Source organism: Delphinus delphis, chromosome 20 (genome assembly GCF_949987515.2).
Source record: "Delphinus delphis chromosome 20, mDelDel1.2, whole genome shotgun sequence".
Lineage (NCBI taxonomy): Eukaryota > Metazoa > Chordata > Mammalia > Artiodactyla > Delphinidae > Delphinus > Delphinus delphis.
In genome coordinates, this window is record NC_082702.1 from 28,784,768 (window position 1) to 28,799,297 (window position 14,530).

The 14,530-nt window shown below is 38.3% G+C and overlaps 2 protein-coding genes across 2 annotated transcripts in view; one reads left to right on the forward strand and one right to left on the reverse strand.

Annotated features, from left to right (window-relative positions):
- RPGRIP1L (RPGRIP1 like) overlaps nt 1–14,530 on the reverse strand; it is a 98,998-nt gene that overhangs the window by 38,814 nt on the left and 45,654 nt on the right. Inside the window, exons 15-19 of the mRNA XM_059999156.1 lie at nt 11,686–12,138; nt 8,527–8,678; nt 3,790–4,168; nt 401–591; nt 206–286 (exon numbers count right to left, since the gene is read on the reverse strand). Coding sequence (XP_059855139.1) covers nt 206–286; nt 401–591; nt 3,790–4,168; nt 8,527–8,678; nt 11,686–12,138 — 1,256 coding nt within the window. The remainder of the gene's footprint in view (nt 1–205; nt 287–400; nt 592–3,789; nt 4,169–8,526; nt 8,679–11,685; nt 12,139–14,530) is intronic.
- On the forward strand, nt 4,601–5,596 carry HNRNPA1L3 (heterogeneous nuclear ribonucleoprotein A1 like 3). The gene is given in 2 exon segments (XM_059998950.1): nt 4,601–4,906; nt 4,908–5,596. Coding segments are annotated over 2 exon segments (960 nt in total). The 3' UTR covers nt 5,562–5,596.

Below are 14,530 nucleotides of genomic sequence, written 5' to 3' on the forward strand. Positions count from 1 at the left end.
AGATATGGGGCCAAAGGAGGGTTCGGATCAAAGAGTAAGAACATTTAACACTTACACACAGTGCCAAATTACAAAGGTAACATTTTAAGGGAAGAAGTATTTTATTTATCTGTTTCCGTTTAAATCAGGGAAGGTATACTATATCATGTATTCCGAATATTTGTTATGGGAAAAAAAATTAGTATTTTGAGTGTTTACTACTTACAGAACGCTGAAGTGGTGTGATATCCACAAAAGATACCTTCTTATCTTTAGGTGTTAAACGTCTTGGTTTAGGTGTTGGTGCCTAAGATAAACCAATATGTCAAACTGAGAATGATGAACATACCTTTCAGATTTTTTTTTTCTCTTTTATGTGGCTATTTACTTTCATAGGAAATTCAAAGTCACTGTTACTCACTACAACTAGTGTGCTAACAGAGGATGCTGGAGGTAGTCTTTGAACAACTTCAGACTCTTCTTTGTGTATGAAATTCCCTAAGTCTTCAGTTGTTATGGATCCACTTGGCGGAAGGTAAGCAAATTTCCATTTCAGTATAACATGGATGCTTCCTGCAGGCTGCTTTTTATGATCTGTTAACTCAAATATTCCTGTCAAATTACAAAAGGAATTTTAATTAATGCTAGAGTGAAGTTTTATTACCATAAAAATTAAAGAAGAGCAAAAAGAACTACCCACAACTTATTAAAAATAAGTCTGGCTTTTACTCACAAGTCAAATGACTTAAGAGAACAAAATAAGACAAAAGGATCTATGATAGGTTCATCTCTCAAGCAGACTGCTTTCAGAAGTTAAGGCCTCAAAGATAATACTAATTCAAAGATGAGATAATTGACTTAGAAATATTTTAATTCACTGAAATTAAATTCAGAGATTCTTCAGAATTCTTAGCCTTCCTCTAAGATATTTATCTGGGTTATAGCTCAGATAACAAGCTTCATTTTGACTTGATATTCTTGTGTGTCTGCAGAAAAATATATTAAAACTTCAAAATTTCAAATAATATATGTATCCTAAGGAGTCTTTATGTTACTACATAGTTCTAATTTTAAATACATTTTACTGGGATTTGTTAAATTATTCCAAATTAATAGTAGCACAGTAAAAAAAGTCCATAAAATAAACAAACCACCCAAAACATACAGCAGTAACAAAAAGTATCACCTAGCTGAATACATAATATTGAGTCACAAATTTTAATCATCATACTAGAATTTTCAGTATGAAAATCCCTGACATGAAAAAACCAAACCTATATTTCAAGCATAACTTTTGTTTATGGGTATCTATTACTTGGTTCTCAAGTGTTTGACACTTCTTTTAATGGCTGGCTAGGAAAGAAAAAACTAAACAACTCTAGACTTTAGGTAGCAAAAAGGACACAGGTGGAATATAGGGAGGTGAGAAACTTCTACTACAGGCACAGGTGAGACTTACAGAATGGCTGAGTGAAGAGATCAGTAAATATATTCCACAAAAAGCAATGATAACACTGGATAAAATGAACAGAAATAATCACTTAAGAACTCTGGAAACTGATCAAAGGTATACAACAAATTAAGAAGCATTTATTTAAGAAAATCTACTGAACCTCAGTAAAGACAGTGGGAGTCAGAAAAGACACTAGTACGCTACTTGTCCCTGGCTGAATGTGAGACTTGTAGACTGTCTGAACTTTGAATGCATTACCCAAGCCATACACTGATCCATAGGCAAAGGGTGGAAGCCTGCCAGCTCAAGCTGTTTAAACACAACTCTCAACAACCACTGGCTGACCACTAAACTATGTTCAGGCTTAAAATTAAAACAAGAATAAAACAAGCAAACAAAAACTTAGCAGAGACATCAGTGGCTATAGTGAGGGAAAAAGACTACAGAAGTAGTCCAGGCAAGTCACCAAACAACAACAGCAACAGCAACCCTGTGGAGGGCTGGAATCTAGAGATGCTACAATATAGTGTCCTAAATGTCCAATTTTAAACAAGAACAAAAATTCATGAGATATTCAAAGAAACAGGAGACAAAATGTCATCCACAGATACTTTCTGAGGGCATCCAGATGTTAGACATAGGAGACAAAGACCTCAGAGCAGCTATTATAAATATGTTCAAAGAGCTAAAAGAAACCATATTTAAAGAATTAAAGGAAAGTGTGATGACAATGACTTATAAAACAGAGAATATAATAAAGAGATAGAAATTATAAAAAAAGAGAACTAGAATATATTGTACAATACAGGCAATACGGCCAATATTTTATAATAACTATAAATGGAGTATAACCCTTAAAAATTACAAATCACTATGTTGTATACCTATAACATATAATATTATACATCAACTATATCTCAATAAAAAAAGAGACAGTTAAAAAGGAATTCTGGAGTTAGAAAGTATAATTACTGAAATGAAAAAATTCAGTAGAGGGGCTGAGTAGGAGATATGAGCTGCAGAAGAAAGAATCAATGAACTTGAAGATTGATCAACCGTGATTATCCAATCTGAAGAGAAAAAATGAAAAAAAATCAACAGAGCCTCAGAGACCTGTAGGACACCATTAAACATATGAACATATGTATAACAGGAATCTAAGAAGGGGAAGAAAGGACAGAAAAAATAACTGAAGAAGGGCAAAAATTCCCCAAATTTGGTGCATAACAGTACCCTACACATAAAGAAGCTCAAAAGCTTCCAAGTAGAATAAGCACAAAGGGATCCACACCTAAACATATTAGAGTTGAATTGTCAAAAGCCAAAAAAAAAAAAAAAAAAAAATCTTGAAAGCTGTATCATGTAGAAGGGAACCATAATAAGATTAACAGATGATTTCTCATTAGAAACAACGGATGCCAGAATCAACTGTCTGATGTACTCAAAGTGCTTAAAGAAAATAAACCTGACAACTAAGAATATGATATTCAGCAACACTATCCTTCAGAAAATAAAAGCTAAAATATAAAGACATTCCCAAATAACAATGATTAAGTGAATTCACTGCCAGCAGACCTGACTTACAAGACATACTGAAAGAGTTTCTTCAGGCTAAAAGCAAGTGACACCAGATGGTTACTCAAATCAACATGAAGGAACAGATGTGAATAAAGGTAATTACATAGGTAATTATAAAACACAGTATAAATATGTTTTTCCTCTTAGCTGATTTAAAAAACAACTGCATAAAACAATAATTATAAAATTATAATCCTGGACTTATAACATGTAAAGATTAAAAAATATATGAAATAGTAACACAAAAGAGGGGGAGGAAATAGAGCTATTTGGAGTAAGAAAATGACACCAGACAGTAACTCAAATCCAAATGAGGAAATAAAGAATACCAAAGATGGTAAATATGTAAGTTAATATAAAAGTCTCCTATAATTATATATATTCTCCCTTCTCTTAAGGACAAAGTTATATAAAGCAATAATTATAACATTGTACTGTTGAGTTTATAACATATACAGGCATACTATGTACATATATATGACAACAATATCAAAGAGGAGGGGGGAGGGAATGGAATTATACTGAAGCAGATTTTCTAAATTTTAATGGAGTTATTAGCATTAAGTTTGACTGTGGCAAGCTGAGGTGCATACTGTAATCCCTGGAACAACTACTAAGAAAATAACTAAAACAATATAATATTATGGGCCCAAAGTTTAAGATTACCTGAGAAGGCTAGGAAGATTGTTACAAACAGATCATATCCATAACACTGAGGTATAATTTAGGTGGTGTTTTTTTTTTTTAAACAATTTCATGGATTCAAGAAATAGGCTTACCTGAAATACACCTGTCATGTGCCAATGAAATCAGAGGCACATTGACTTTTCCTATGTAAATATCCTCCTGGGTATCACTATCATCAAACACATAAAAACTCAGAGACTCTGACTTAAGGTATCGATCCAAATCCATATTCATTGGCACTGGGAAACACATATGATCATCAAACTGTGGATCACTGCTACAGGGAATGATGGCTGTGTCATGGTCTGCAAAGTCAGAAAACTTGTACACAACATATGGGTGTGGCTGAAGGTCGCTTGCTCGGGACTGCAGGCGGCTACAGCATCTTACTGTAACATGAAGTTCATTTAAGTTGCCATCTGTGGAATCAGTAGAACCGAGCTGAGCAGTTTTGGGTGCTTGCTGACTTAACTGGAAAAACATACATATTTATATCATAGTAATAATACAGTGAAAAGTAAACAACAGCTGCCAACCCCCAAACAAAATAATTTTGTAGATGGACAAAAAGCTGCAGATTTTCACTCCAAAGTGAATTTCCCAGTAAGAGACTCGACTCTTATTTAAAACCAATACTCTCTGGAACGTATGTACGGATGCTATTAGCAGCAAATATAGAAGACTGAGCATACATGTAGAGATTGCTGTTAAAACCAAATAAAGCCAAGAAAATAGTTAATCTGATGTTCTTTAATTCTATTTAATAATTAACAGGTAAAGTGAGCAGTTAGGTCCAACACAAATGTCCTCTAGTTCACAGTTTTATTCAGAGCTACTCCTTCCTTTCTGCCCGTGGACGTCGCCAGGTAAGCATCGTTGATGTCTCTCCCCTCCACTGCCGTCATGTCTAAGTCAGAGTCTCCCAAAGAGCCCGAACAGCTGCAGAAGCACTTCATCGGAGGTTTGAGCTTTGAAACAACCGATGACAGTCTGAGGAGCCATTGTGAGCAAGGGGGAGCGCTCACAGACTGTGTGGTAATGAGGGATCCAAACACCAGGTGCTCCAGAGGCTTTGGGGTTGTCACATGTGCCACTGTGGAGGAGGTGGATGCGGCCATGAAGGCAAGGCCACACGAGGTGGATGGAAGAGTTGGGGAACCAAAGAGGGCCGTCTCAAGAGAAGATTCTCAAAGACCTGGTGCCCACTTAAACTGTGAAAAAGATTTTTGTTGGTGGCATTAAAGAAGACACTGAAGAACATCACCTAAGAGATTATTTTGAACAGTACGGGAAAACTGAAGTGACTGAAGTCATGACTGATCGAGGCAGTGGCAAAAAGAGAGGCTCTGCTTTCATAACCTTTGATGACCATGACTCTGTAGACAAGACTGTCATTCAGAAATACCACACTGTGAATGGCCACAACTGTGAAGTAAGGAAAGCCCTACCTAAGCAACAGATGGCTGGTGCTTCATCCAGCCAAAGAGGTCGAAGTGGTTCTGGAAACTTTGGTGGTGGTCGTGGAGGGGGTTTTGGTGGGAATGACACCTTTGGTCGTGGAGGAAACTTCAGTGGCCGAGCTGGCTTTGGTGGCAGCCGCAGTGGTGATGGATATGGTGGCAGTGGGGATGGCTATAATGGGTTTGGTAATGATGGAAGCCATTTTGGAGGTGGTGGAAGCTACGATGATTTTGGCAGTTACAACAATCAACCTTCAAATATTGGGCCCATGAAAGGAGGAAACTTTGGAGGCAGAAGTTCTGGCCACTATGGTGGTGGAGGCCAATACTTTGCCAAACCACGAAACCAAGGTAGCTATGGTGGTTCCAGCAGCAGCAGGAGCTATGGCAGTGGCAGGTTTTAATTACTGCCAGGAAACAAAGCTTAGCAGGAGAGGGGAGCCAGAGAAGTGACAGGGAAGCTACAGGTTACAAGAGATTTGTGAACTCAGCCAAGCACAGTGGTGGCAGGGCCTAGGTGCTACAAAGAAGACATGTTTTAGACAATACTCATGTGTATCGGCAAAAAACCTCGGGGACTGTATTTGTGACTAATTGTATAACAGGTTCTTTTAGTTTCTGTTCTGTGGAAAGTGTAAAGCATTCCAACAAAGGGTATTTTTTGTTTGTTTGTTTTTCTTTTTTTTTTTGCGGTATGCGGGCCTCTCACTGCTGTGGCCTCTCCCGCTGCGGAGCACAGGCTCCTGACGCGCAGGCTCAGCGGCCATGGCTCACGGGCCCAGCCGCTCCGCGGCATGTGGGGTCTTCCCATACCGGGGCACGAACCCGTGTCCCCTGCATCGGCAAGCGGACTCCCAACCACTGTGCCACCAGGGAAGTCCCCCAACAAAGGGTTTTAATGTAGATTTTTTTTTTTTTTTTGCACCCATACTGTTGATTGCTAAATGTAATAGTCTGATCATGATGCTGAATAAATGTCTTAAAAAAAAAAGGAGCTACTCCTTCAACCATTCCAGTTATTCTGATCATATCGCATTCTTAAATGAGAAACCAATGAATTTGATGGTACCCACCCACAGAGATGATTTTGTTATATTTGGGTTGGCCCTCATCCTGAACCAATGTGATCTGGGGAAGCAGATTCCTGAGGCCAAGGAACAAGAAAACAGAGTGAGAGATAAACATTGGAGGGGTAAAACCTTGGATTGGAAGGACATTTCAGAAGAGAGATGAGCAAAGGGAGTTGTCAGGCAGGGTCAGAAACTACTCTATGGCCCTTTTTGGGACTATTACTCAGGCAGTCAGTGCACAAGTATTCTAGCAAACACCTGCATTGACTAACTGCTAAGCCTTCCATAGCTGATGTGATCTGGGACAAAGAATGTAGTGTTGCAGTGCCTTGCGGTAGTGTTAGGTAATTCTCTACCTTCCATACAGGGACCCCTCTTTCACTGCATTTTTGAATCTGGACTGAACATCTGGAACTTTTGATTCTAGAGAAGTTTACTAGAGAAGGAAAACAGAACCGAAGTCATAATCTCCTTGGTGGAGACATCTGGTGGTGTGGAGAGGGGAAGTCTGAGAAGGGAATCACAACACTGCTTTCCCAGGGCTCGTTTGCATCCAGCTATAGAAGACTGAGTGGAAGGACTTAGAAAGTACCCGCTCCGTTTCTCCCCCCGAGTCTACCCACAAAAGCTGAAATTCCAACAGTAAATGACTCATTCAACCCGTAAACTGGGAGTCTAAAACTCTTTAAACCACAAAAATTAATAAATCATGTGGTTTCTCTATCTCTAATTCCCCTTTCCATAACAGTGTTTCCCAAAGTGTGTTCTGAAGAATACTAGTCCAGAAGGATGATCTCTGGGAAACGGGAGCCATTCTTTAAGTTTCGGAATCAATGTTATATTAGTCATGGTTCTTTTAATTGAAAGTTATGGAAACTAATTCCACCCAGCAAATACAATGAAAAGAGACTTTTATATAAGGCTACAGGGTTATTTCATAGAACTGTATAGCAGAAATGTGGTTGTATCTAAGGAAGGTAATGGGACTGGAAAACTATAGGAATTTACTCTCCATCTAGTTTCCATTTTTCTCTGTATGCTTGTTCATTATTCTCCTTCCAGTCCCATTTTCTTTCCTTTGCCATTTAGCATGGTAGCAGATGGCTGTCCCACAGCTGCCAACTTTACATGTTCCAGGCATGGAGAGTCTTGCTTTCTCTTGATCTCAGAAAGCAGAATCTGATTCGCTCAGCTAGGGGCAGGTGGATATTCCTGAACCATTAGTCATAATTGGGTGGAGTGGGAGAGAACAGGATCACCAAACGTAAAGCTGGCCACTGGGGGCCCAGCCCCACGGATTAGAAGAGGGCAGGTCCAAATGAAAAAAGAGAATCATGACTTGAACAGACATTCCAAAATGTTTCTACTATATTCTATCCCTTTGTTACTTAACATAAGTGTATACTTTATGCTTCCTCTCGAGATTCACGTTATACACGAGAAGCCCTGAAGTCAAGGATCCTATTGAATTCTTCTCAATTCAGTGTTTTCTGCATTTACTGGATCACGGAATTCTTTTGGAAATATGGCTATTAAGACTCCATGAAACATAGTTTGGAAAATGCTGCTCTGAGGAATTGCATTCATACTTCTAATTCTCAGGAAAAGAATATTCATTTTATATTTTACTCTGCATTTCAGAAACCTAAAAGTTTATGAAACAGCTTGGAAGAAGTTGGAAACAGTTGGAAAAAAGGAGAATAAATGAAAGCTCAATAATAGCCATCCATTTCCTTAACAGTGGAAATTGTAACGAAAGTCACTTGATGTGTAATAATCGTACTGCAATTCTCGTTTTCGAAACTGTCCTGGATAGCACAAGGGAGTTCCTTCGTGGTAAAAGAGCAATTCTGTATCTTGATTGTGGTGGTAGTTACATGATTATATACACATGATGAAACTGCATCGAACTCTGCTTCTTCCTACACACACACACACACACACACACAAGTAGTCGTGCACATGGCAAGCGCACATAAGTGCATGTAAAAACTTGCAAAATCTGGATAAAGTCTGTAGCCTAGTTAATAGTACTGTACCAATATCAATTTCCTGGTTTTGATACTACACTATAGTTACATAAAATATTATAATTGGGAGAAGCTGGGTGAAGGCTACACGGGACCTCTGTACTATTTTTGCTACTTCCTGTAAGTCTATGATTATTTCAAAATAAAAAGTTAAAAAAAGCCACTTGATGGCTGTGAAAGAAAATGATTTCGGTTTAAAGCATGATAATATAAAGAAATACTATAAAATTTCTGTGTCATAAAAGGGTCGTAAAGTCAAACAAGCTTACCCATTGCATTTGCTCTGGCCCCTTAAAATTTGATGTTATATATCCCAAAGCCTTTGCCCGTTCTCGATAAAGTCGAATTGCTTGATCCATGGGAACTCTTAATCGGAACCAGTATTCTACTGTGCCAAAATTGGGGATGTCTCCTTTAGTTCCTACAAACCAATACATAACTCACTGTTAAAATAGTCCCATAAATCAAAATATATACCAGTAAAAAATACATCAATGGTATTATACATTAAAACTATAAATTTTATACTGAGTAAAATAATATATGACTTGCACAAATGATGTGTGATTGGCAAATAACAGAGATAAAGAAAATAAAGTTACTTCTGCAAGTACGAGTTCCACCGTATGTTAAATATTATTAAAAAACTATGTCAAACTATGTTTGAGGTAGTCCAGTTTATATTTCAATCTTTCTAAAATATAAAGAAAAATCTAAACATTGAGTCAAATACTCCATGATTCTTTCTGATGCTACTTTTTATTTTTTAACAAGTTGCACTCAATGTAGTCTGACACATACAAAATGAAACCTCAAAATTATGAATGGAATATGAATTCAACTTTCGAGAAATCTTTGGCACCTTCCCATTTTCCTACCATGCCGTAAGTATAGGGAAAAACACCATAGCTATGCCAAATCTATACCGTATGTAATATACCCTTGCATGTCTGCCCTGCACACCCTCTTGCTGGGGTTGTAGTTGTAGTACGCCTTCTAACTCAGGCAGCTCTTTCTCTTTCTTCCTCTGTGACGATTTCCTCTAGGCTCCCAGGAGACTTAAGAGCTCTATACTTCCTTTGCAGAAACGAAGAAAGATGTCCTCATTAGGGCACTGACTGCTTTGGCACAATCGGCAGTTCACCAGTCTACTTCTCCACCACACTAAGTTTTTTGAGGGCAAGTTCTTCTGAACCATGTGACTATATCACCTATGCAATCAATAAAATAAAATTCCTCCCCAGAACCTAAGTCACCCTCTTTCCTTTTTTTCTTGGTCACTTAAAAAAGTTTTCCTTTTTTAAAATTTATGTATTTATTGAATTTTATTTATTTTCTATACAGCAGGTTCTCATTAGTTATTTATTTTATACACATCAGTGTATACATGTCAATCCCAATCGCCCAGTTCATCCCACCACCACCCCCGCTTTCCCCCCTTGGTGTCCATACGTTTGTTCTCTACATCTGTCTCTCTATTTCTGCCTTGCAAACCAGTTCATCCGCACCATTTTTCTAGATTCCGCATATATGTGTTAATATACGATATTTGTTTTTCTCTTTCTGACTTACTTCACTCTGTGGGACAGTCTCTAGGTCCATCCACATCTCTACAAATGACCCAATTTTGTTTCTTTTTATGGCTGAGTAGTATTCCATTGTACATATGTGCCGTATCTTTATCCATTCGTTTGTCAATGGGCATTTAGGTTGCTGCCATGACCCGGCTATTATGCACCCTCCTTTCTTCTTGAAAAGGTTTCTTCACTTGGCCTCTAGGATACTGTATACTCTTGGTTTGTCTCCCTCCTCACTGGCCACTCCTTGGTTTCCTTTGCTGGCTCTTCTTCTTCCTGAACTCTAAATTTTGGAGTCTCCCAAGGCTCAGTCCTTGGTCACCTTCTCTTCTTTATGTATACTCACTCTCTATGTGAAATTATCTAGGCCCAAGGCTTAAAATATATTCTGTATGCTAATGAATCCTGCTTTTATATTTCTATCTCTGACCTTCAGACTAGTATATCCAACTGTTTAGGTGACATTTCCACTTGGCTGTCTAATAGGCAGGTCAATCTTAACCTGTTCAAACACAATTCTTAGCTTTTTTCCTCAAATTTGTTCCTTGCCCAGGTCTACCTCAATAAATGGCCTCATCATTGTCCTGGTTGCTCACACCAGAAATTCTCGTCTCCTTTGTTTCCCTCATTACTCTACATTCAATCGATGAGCATGTTTTTAAGGAAGAGCTAATCAAATATACACTGAATATAACCAATTCTTATCACTACTTTCATTACCATCGTAATCCAAGCCACCAACATCTTTCCACAGATTAATACAACAGCCTGATAATGGTCCTATTTTCTTGCTTGGCCCATACAGACTGTTCTTCCCACAGCACCCAGGGTGATTTTTCTAAAACCTATGTGTGATCACGTTACTTCTCTCCTCAAAACCACCCAGTGACTTGCATCACTCAGAGGAAAAAAAAGTCCAAACACCTCACCATGACCCACAAGGCTCTACAGTGAGATCTGGTCCCTGCCTATTGCTTTAGTCTCATCTCTGCTCTAGCCACTGGCCTCCTTGCTGTTCCTCCAACATGGCAGGTTTGTTCCTCCCTCAGGCCTTTGTACAATACTTGCTGTTTCCTCTGCTGGAAACATTCTTCCCCTGGATCCTGACGTGGACCTTTATTCAGGTCTTTACCAACGGCACCCCGTAGAGAAGCCCTTATCTGAATTAGCAACCTTCCATCTCTCTCTTTAGCCTCTTGCTCTGGTAATTTTTCTTCATATCTAATGATATGTATATTTGTTTTATGGCCCATCTTCCCCTGTAGAAGGTAAGCTACATGAAGGTAGGGGCTCTGTCTTATTTACCACTGATCACTGTATTCCCAGTGCTTAGTAACAGTGATAACATGATAAGCTCCTTAAAAAACTCTGATAAACGTACTACAATTGGGCTTCCCTGGTGGCGCAGTGGTTGAGAGTCCGCCTGCCGATGCAGGGGACATGGGTTCGTGCCCCGGTCTGGGAAGAGCCCACATGCCACGGAGCGGCTGGGCCCGTGAGCCATGGCCGCTGAGCCTGCGCGTCCGGAGCCTGTGCTCCGCAACGGGAGAGGCCACAACAGTGAGAGGCCCGCGTACCGCAAAAAAAAAAAAAAAAAAAAAAAAAAAAAAGTACTACAATTAATGTTTAATCAAACAAGGATATCAACATGGTAAATAAACATTTGCACTAATAAGCTTTAAAAAATTAATAGCCATTGTACTGACATTATTAGTGACATTTAAGAGAGTCCAATCAACTGTGGGCAGCTATATCAGAATGCTGAGAGAGAAGATACTAACGTGGAACACCATATTAATATATAAACCAGTCAGTGCTTCAAACAGCCAAAGTTTATAAGATTGTACTCACCAACCAAACTTGCTGTGCAAAATATTCGACCGCTTTTTTCTAGAATTTCATGGAATCTCAATTGACATGCTGCGATTGTTTCATAATCTGTGCTGTAAGCCTGGTGGACCTCAAGAGTTATAGTATTTTTCTGAATGTATTGTAAGAATAAGTCATTAACATGAACGAGATATTGAGAAGTAAAGTTATATTCTGGGTGAAGGCCCCGCACTATGGGAGTTGTCTGTAGTTCAAAATCATAGAAAGCAAAGGTACAGAAGGTGACAGGCTCTTTATCTCCAGATGCCTGTAACACTTCAGAAGAAAAGGTTACTTTGTTGATATGGATTTCAAATAGGTTTTCGCCTCGTTCTAACTGAATGGTTTCATCAAACTCATCAACGGAGTCATCTGGCGTGATTTCTGGTTTAAATTTGTACTGCTTGGTGCCATAGGCAATATCCTTTAATTGGGCTGCAAGAGAAGACACACAGTTTAGAGGTTTTAAAGTATTGACATATAAAGATACAAACTGGCTTTTGAAGTGGTAGGAAGTCTGAGTGCTTTTGGTGTATAGTCTCAATCTTAAATTCTATGACTACACTGTTTTTCTGTAAATGATACTGTATTATAAAGAAATCTATCATTTATTTTGACATCACTTATTAAAAAAATTACAACTTAAGTGGTAATACAGGTTATACCAGGGAAACAGAAAAAGAAAAAAAAAAAAAGGCCCTTGAATGAACAGCTGAGGTAAATATTTAGATTTCACTGCTCCTTTGCCTCTGCTCTATTATCTTCTCTCCTATAAAGTCAATTTCTCTTTCCACTAGCTCCTTCCCTTCAGCTTACTAAAATATATATTTTTCTACTTTTACGGAATGATGGATATGTTTATTATCTTGATTATAGTGATGGTTTCACAGGTGTATACATAGGCCCAAACTCACCAAATTGTGTACTTTAATAGTGCAATTTAAGGGCTTCCCTGGTGGCGCAGTGGTTGAGAGTCCACCTGCCGATGCAAGGGACATGGGTTCATGCCCCGGTCCGGGAAGATCCCACATGCCGCGGAGCGGCTGGGCCCGTGAGCCATGGCCGCTGGGTCTGCACGTCTGGAGCCTGTGCTCCGCAGCGGGAGAGGCCACAACAGTGAGAGGCCAGCGTACCGCAAAAAAAAAAAAAAAAAAAAAAAAAAAAAAAAAAAAACACAGTGCAATTTAAAATGTGTTTATTACATTTCTAAGAAGCTGCTTTTAAAAAAGATATCTCTCTTTCTAGATTAGAACATTCCCTCACACCATATAGAAAAATAAACTCAAAATGGTTTAAAGACATAAATGTAAGACATGAAACCATAAAACTCCTAGAAGAGAACACAGGCAGAACACTCTTTGACATGAGTTGTAGCAATATTCTTTTTAGATCTGTCTCCTAAGGCAAGGAGTAAAAGCAAAACTAAACAAACTGGACCTAATTAAACTTAAAAGCTTTTGCACAGCAAAGGAAACTATTGACAAAATGAAAAGACAACCCACTGAATGGGAGCAAATATTTGCAAATGATGCGACCGACAATGGGTTAATATCCAAAATACATAAACAGCTCATACAACCCAATATCAGAAAACCAAAAAACTCAATCGAAAAATGGGCAGAAGACCTGAATAGACATTTCTCCAAAGAAGACATACAGATGGCTGACAGGCACATGAAAAGATGCTCAACACTGCTAATTATTAGAGAAATGCAAGTGAAACTCACAATGAGATATCACCTCACACCTGTTGGAATGACTATCATCAAAAAGTCTACAAACAACAAATGTTGGAGAGGATATGGAGAAAAGGGAACACTTGTGCACTGTCGGTGGAAATATAAACTGGTTCAGCCACTGTGGAAAACGGTATGAAGGTTCCTCAAAAAATTAAAAATAAAACTACCATATAATCCAGCAATTCCATTCCTGGGTATATACCCAGAAAAAATGAAAACACTAATTCAAAAAGATACACGCACCCCAATGTTCACAGCAGCACTATTTACGATAGCCAAGACATGGAAGCAACCCAAGTGCCCATCAACAGATGAATGGATAAGGAAGATATGGTGTAATACATAATGGAATATTACTCAACCATAAAAAAGAATGAAATGCTGCCATTTGCAGCAACGTGGATGGACCTAGAGAATATTATACTTAGTGAAGTAAGTCAGAGAAAGCACGTAGTGTATGATATCACTTATATGTGGAATCTAAAAACGATACAAATGAATGTACAAGTAAAACAGAAATAGACTCACAGATATAGAAAACAAACTTGTGGTTACCAAAGGGGAGAAGGAAGAGGAGGGACAAATTAGGAGTACAGGATTAACAGATACAAACTACTATATATAAAATAGATAAACAACAAGGATATATTGTATAGCACAGTGAATTACAGCCATTATCTTGTAATAACTTATGATGGAGTATAATCTATAAAAATACTGAATGACTATTCTGTACACCTGAAACTAATAATATAAATCAACTATATTTCAATAAAAAATAAATAAGAAGATGTATCTCTTTCTAGATACACATTTCCCCTGCCATGTTACATCCAACTTTCTAAAAAGAGTAACGTATATTTGTGTCTCCAATTCCAAATCTAACAGACACTCTTCAACTACCTGCAAAAAGCATCTGCCTTATTTTTCTCGTGAAACTACTCTAGAAAAGGTCACCAATAACTAACCAGTTTCTAGATTGAATGGTCCTTGTGTTATTTGAGTTCTTTGCTTAATTGACACTGATGACCACATCCTCTTTTGTGAACTTTTGTGAGCTTTCATGTCATCGTCTGCCCTGCTTGTCC